Genomic DNA, 6,000 nt, shown 5'->3' with positions numbered 1-6,000 from the left:
AGGGAATATTTTATCCAAGTCAATTTGATGGAAACATATCTCTGGTGGGAAATATTGTTTTTATGCAGATTGTAGAATATTTGCATGATAATCTGTCGCCAATTGGATGGAAACATAACTATTAACAAGGCAACCACTCAGAATTTGACAAGAATATCTGATTTCAAGCTCTTGGTCAAATTCAAATTGCGGGTAACATTAATTTAGCACACCGTGGGAACAGGTGAGCCCTATGTCACATGTCAGAAAGCCCAAACAGTAGAGGCTACTACAGTTCATTTCCACTATAGAGGACCACTCCCTTTTCTTATCTGAAGGCTGGTAAACCGCACCCATTCCTGAATGCCGCAATACCATAGGCTGACGCTGGTTGCTAGGGGCGTTTATTTCCGGAATTGCAGCGGCTGGAATTTCAGGGGTTGCATTCAGTTAATCTCAACGATTTGCTACATTGTGTGATGGTTTATTCTGAACAACACGTTTCCCCAAAACGGTGCGCACCGTTCTTCAACATCATTTGAGGTACGTCTGCTCCTCTTTGGTGGGTGTGGCATGATCAATACGGGGGATACCATTTGAAATCGCGAAACTCGTTCAGTAAGTTACATTTAGAACCATTATGTTGAATTAAAGGTTGAGCACCGTGCTGTCTTGCTGAACGCACCCCTGTGTCCTCGTTGTGGTTTTTTTTGGGTGGGTTTGCGAGCGCACAACCCGGACAGGCACCAAAAACGACTTCCCCATTCTGTGCTAGCCAGATACATGCAAGTTTCTGTAGCGTCCACAATCATAGGCAAGGATGACCGAAAGCTCCGCGAACAAGCCGGCGAATGGACAAGTTTGTCACCGAGTGAAGAACGGCGTTAAACCGGGCAGAAACGGCTTCATAAAAAACCATCACCACTACCATCATCAGCAGCCGATGTACTGCTATCCCGAGGACAAGGTGAGGCCCAAGCGCACTGTATGGATGGAGAATGGATGGATGGTGTGGAAGTGGTGAGGCTTATCCGAATAACCGAAAACACCAAGCTGAAAATCAGTATTGTTAGCAATGTAGCTAGCTAACGTTATGGGCATTTAGTTTGCTATGTTTTGAAATGTAGCTAACCTATTTTATTGTTAGCTTTAACGTTACTGACACCTATTTGAATTTGCTAAACAACTGCCCGCAAGCAGAAGCCAACGTTACTGAGTCTACTAGCTCAGCAAGTTGGACATATGACAGTTGTGCCAACTATTTTAGTTGGTTTATTAACTAACGTTAACTGTTCATCAAAGTATATTTGTAATAATGGAACGTTAGCATTATGTAACGTTCAGTGGAGGCTGGTGGGAGGCGCTATAGGAGGACGGGCTCATTCTAATGCTGGAATGGAATTAATGGAATCAAACATGGGGTTTCCATATGTGTGATGTGTTTGATATCGTTCCATTCATTCCAATCCAGCCATTGCAATGAGCCCGTCCTCCTATTGCTCCTCCCATCAGCCTTCATTGGTAATGTTATCCCACAGTGTTAGCTAATTATATCTGCAGTGTAGCCAGCTGGCTGCTTTTCTACCTAGCCTTTTCTCTTTTACAAACAATTTGCAACAAACTAGTTAGCTAGCTACAATGTCAACAATCATTTCATTAATCACTGATGCCATTAGCCCAAAGGCCAGCAGATGGCGCAATTCAGTTGTTTCATTTACCGTCCAAAGGGAATCTATGCAGCCAGCTATACACGTATCCGTTGTGAACCGGTTCGTACATTAAACACTTTCCATTCAGACTGCAAAATCATTGATTTCCTTCTTAACTCCATTTAATGGTGAGAAAGCCAAAAAATATGCATACTTTCTTTATGAAACGCCATTTTCCACCACCATGCTAGAGTAATTAATACTAGTCCCGGATGTTGCGTAACTAATTCACTTTTTTGGTCCACCAGCAACGATTTTAAAAGATTTTTAAAAATCTACCAGCCACTCAGATCTTTTACCAGCCCAAATATTTTTTTGGGCCATAATTACACACACACACACACACACACACACACACACACACACACAGAATGAGAATGCTTTCTGTTTTTCTAAAACAAAAAATGTATTACTTGTAAGAAGTAATGGGGTATATTGCATAATTTCATTTCATTTTTATGACCTGCCTTAACCAATGCATGTTAAAATAAATAATTTAGATACAATAGTACAAACAGATGAACAGTTCTATACCTGTTCATCAAGAATCAACAAAGGCTGAGTATGGCTTATTTATTATTATAGTTAAAGGCTTTATTTTGAAATGTTTTACAAGCAGTTCATGATTTGCTCCTAAGAAGAAATGTAGCACACAAATAAATCTAGGAGAATAAGTATTTGAGTGTTTAAATTATAAGAAATTACTAAAATGTCATTAATAAAATATTTTAGGATGGATCCATGCTCAATCAAGCACAATCATTAGGTGAGACAAATGTTCAGCTGCCCCTTTAAGGGACGGGTCGTTACCATAGCAACTTGGGCACTTGCTTGTCTGTGCTAGAAAAAAAATGATCTTACTGCAAATGTCTTCCTAGCAGCAGACTGTTGCAGCAAACTGAAAGTAACATTGAAAAACAACCTAGTGTGTGTGAACAAAATTATATAGCGGGCCAAGAAACACAAGGACAAAGTCACAGTCAGTGGTGTGAAATATCTAAGTGAAAATACTTTCTAATACTATTTAAGCCATTTTTGGGGGGTATCTGTACATTACTTTACTATTTATATTTTTGAAAACTTTTACTTCACTACATTCCTATAGAAAATAATTTACTTTACTCCGTACTTTCCCTGACACACACAAGTACTCATTACATTTTGAATGCTTAGCAGGAGAGGAAAATGGTCCAAATCATGCACTTAGCAAGAAAACATCCCTTGTCATCCCTACTGCCTCTGATCTGGCGGACTCACTAAACACAAATGCTTCAATTGTAAATGATGTCTGAGTGTTGGAGCGTGCCCCTGGCTAGCCGTAAATAAATAAAAACACATTGTACCCTCTGGTTTGCTTAATATAAGGAATTTGAAATAATTTTTACTTTTGATACTTAAGTATATTTGAGAAATTCCATTTACTTTTAATACTTAAGTATATTTAAAACCAAATACTTTTAGACTTTTACTCAAGTAGTATTTTACTGGGTGACTTACTTGAGTCAATTCTATTAAGGCATATAGTATCTTTACTTTTACTCAAGAATGACAATTGGGTACATACATTTTAGCATTGGCGAATGGGAATATGATGCTCAAAGTGGCTCAGACTCATTGTGATGAATCGATAAAATGGAACTAGCTAGCTACATAAACATATTTTTGGGAATTCTAAAATGTATTGGAATAAATAACCAAACTATAAAGCTAGCTAGCCAGCTATGGTGCGGCAGGTATCCTAGCGGTTAAGGGCATTAGGCCTTAACAGTAACCAAAAGGTAGCTGGTTTGAATCCCAGAGCCGGCTAGGTGAAAAATCTATGGCTTTGAGCATGGCACTTAACCCTAAGTGTTCCTCTAAGTCGCTCTGGAATAGAGTATCTGCTAAATGACTAAAATGTAAATGTCTGTAGCTAGCTACCTGACAAGAGTGCTATGTTAGCTTGCTAGGTAGATAAATAGCTTTAGGTTGCTTGCTTTCCACCAAGGACGTTGCCTATCAGATCATCATTCTCCCTCGCTTGGCCATAGGAATTTGAAGGTAAACTTGGATGTGACTATGTAAAACTTAATTTACGGGGTGAGGGCTGTCTACTTCGCATTTGTCCACAGCCCTGAACTGAACGTTTCTAAAAAAAAAAAAAAAAAGAATGCTGAAACCTGATTGGCTGAATGTGATATGCTACTTTCAGTACTAGCATTAACTACTCTAGCATGGTGGTGGAAAATTATGTTTCATAAAGAGAGTACGCATATTTTCCCTGTTTTTTTCACGCCTTCTCATCATAAAATAGAATTAAGTAGGAAATCGACGCCTTTGCAGCCTTAATGGAGAATGTTTTATGTACAAACTGGTCCACGGGGGATACGACTGTATAGCAAGCTGCATACATTCCTTTTGGACGGTAAGATGAAACGACTCAATATTGCCATCTGCTGGCCTTTGGGGTATGATGTCATCAGTGTTCTCTCTAGAAAATAGAAAATGTGGAGTGTAATCTTAAATAATCTTAACTGGGTGTAGCCCTGCTGCCGCCTGATGGCGCTATTATTCCTCACGTCATTTTGTCATTTGCCATTGGTTTCCTGCATTAAGCTGCACAGACGGTAATACACTCTGTCTCCCGGCAACCGGCTTGTACATCCTCCATTCAGGCTCCAAAAAAACTGGGAAAATATGCGTACTATCTTAATAAAATAATGTTTTCCACCACTAGTTTTGGATTTTCTGACAACTTCCAGATGTTGCACACCACATTCAGCCAATCAGGTTGCAGCAGTCTGTTGCTTACCCCTGGCTGAATGCGATGCACAAAGACAGGAAGTAGCATTATCCACTCTAGCATGGTTTGTTGAAAATTGTTTTATTAAGATGGTACGCATATTTTCCCAGTTTGTTTTTTGGGGCGGCACGCCATTAAAGCTAGTTAAGGAGGAAACCGATGCATCTACAGCCTAAATGGCGGCTGTTTTATATACCAGACGGTTACTAGGGGACAGGAGTGTACAGTGCCTTCGGAAAGTATTCAGACCCCTTGACATTTTTCACATTTTGTTACCTTACACCATTCTAAAAATGTACCTCACCAATCTACACACTATACCCCATAATGATAAAGCAAAACCAGGTTTTTAGAAATGTTTGCAAATGGTGCCAGGTTTCCTCTAGACGTGACGCTTGGTATTCAGGCCAAAGAATTCAATCATGGCGGCCAGGTCTAGGAAGAGTCTTGGTGGTTCCAAACTTCTTCTAAGAATGATGGAGGCCACTGTGTTCATCAGGACCTGTCAACTGTGTGGGCTTTTATAGACATGTGTGTGCCTTTCCAAATCATGTCCAATCAATTGAATATACCACAGATGGACTCCAATCAAGTTGTAGAAACATCTCAAGGATGATCAATGGAAACAGGATGCACCTGGGCTCAATTTCCAGTCTCATAGCAAAGGGTCTGAATACTTATGTAATTATGTTTTTTATTTTTAATAAGTTTGCAAAAATGTCTAAACCTGTTTTCCCTTTGTCATTATGGGGTTTTGTGCATAGATTGATGAGGGAAAACGCGCATTTATTCCATTTTAGAATAAGGCTGTGACGTAACAAAATGTGGAAAAAGTCAAGGGGTCTGTATACCAAATCCACTGTATACTGAACAAAAATATAAATGCAATTTCAAAGATTTGACTGAGATACAGTTCATATTAGGAAATCAGTCAATTGAAATATATTCATTAGGCCCTAATCTATGGATTTCACATGACTGGGAATACAGATATGCATATGTTGGTCACAGATACCTTAATAAAAACAAGGGTAGGGGCGTGGATCAGAGAACCAGTCAGTATTCGTTGGGACCATCATTTGTCTCAATGCAGCGCAACATATCTCCTTCACATAGAGTTTATCAGGCTGTTCATTGTGGCCTGTGAAATGTTGTCCCACTCCTCTTCAATGGCTGTGTAAAGTTGCTGGATATTGACAGGAACTGGAACATGCTTTCGATCCAGAGCATCCCAAACATGCTCATTGAGTGACACGTCTGGTGCGATTGCAGGCCATGTAAGAACTGGGACATTTTCAGCGTCCAGGAATTGTTTACAGATCCTTGCAACATGGGGCCGTGCGTTATCAAGCTGAAACATGAGGTGATGGTGGCGGATGAATGTCCCGACAATGGGCCTCATGATCTCGTTTACACGGTATCTCTGTGCATTCAAATTGCCATGTGTAATGTGTTCTTTGTCCGTAGTTTATGACTGCCCGTACCATAACCCTACCGTCACCATGGGGCACTGTTTACAACGTTAACATC

At 40.0% G+C, this 6,000-nt stretch overlaps 1 protein-coding gene across 1 annotated transcript in view; it reads left to right on the top strand.

The window, feature by feature from the left end:
- The first annotated feature begins 443 nt into the window (after positions 1–443).
- sptlc2a (serine palmitoyltransferase, long chain base subunit 2a) overlaps positions 444–6,000 on the top strand; it is a 52,169-nt gene continuing 46,612 nt past the window's right edge. The window contains exon 1 of the mRNA XM_029729367.1: positions 444–946. Coding sequence (XP_029585227.1) covers positions 800–946 — 147 coding nt within the window. The 5' untranslated portion in view covers positions 444–799. The remainder of the gene's footprint in view (positions 947–6,000) is intronic.

The sequence above is a fragment of the Salmo trutta genome, chromosome 33 (genome assembly GCF_901001165.1).
Source record: "Salmo trutta chromosome 33, fSalTru1.1, whole genome shotgun sequence".
NCBI lineage: Eukaryota > Metazoa > Chordata > Actinopteri > Salmoniformes > Salmonidae > Salmo > Salmo trutta.
The sequence above is the reverse complement of the archived record's forward strand: the minus strand, read 5'-3'. Positions and strand labels throughout refer to the sequence as shown.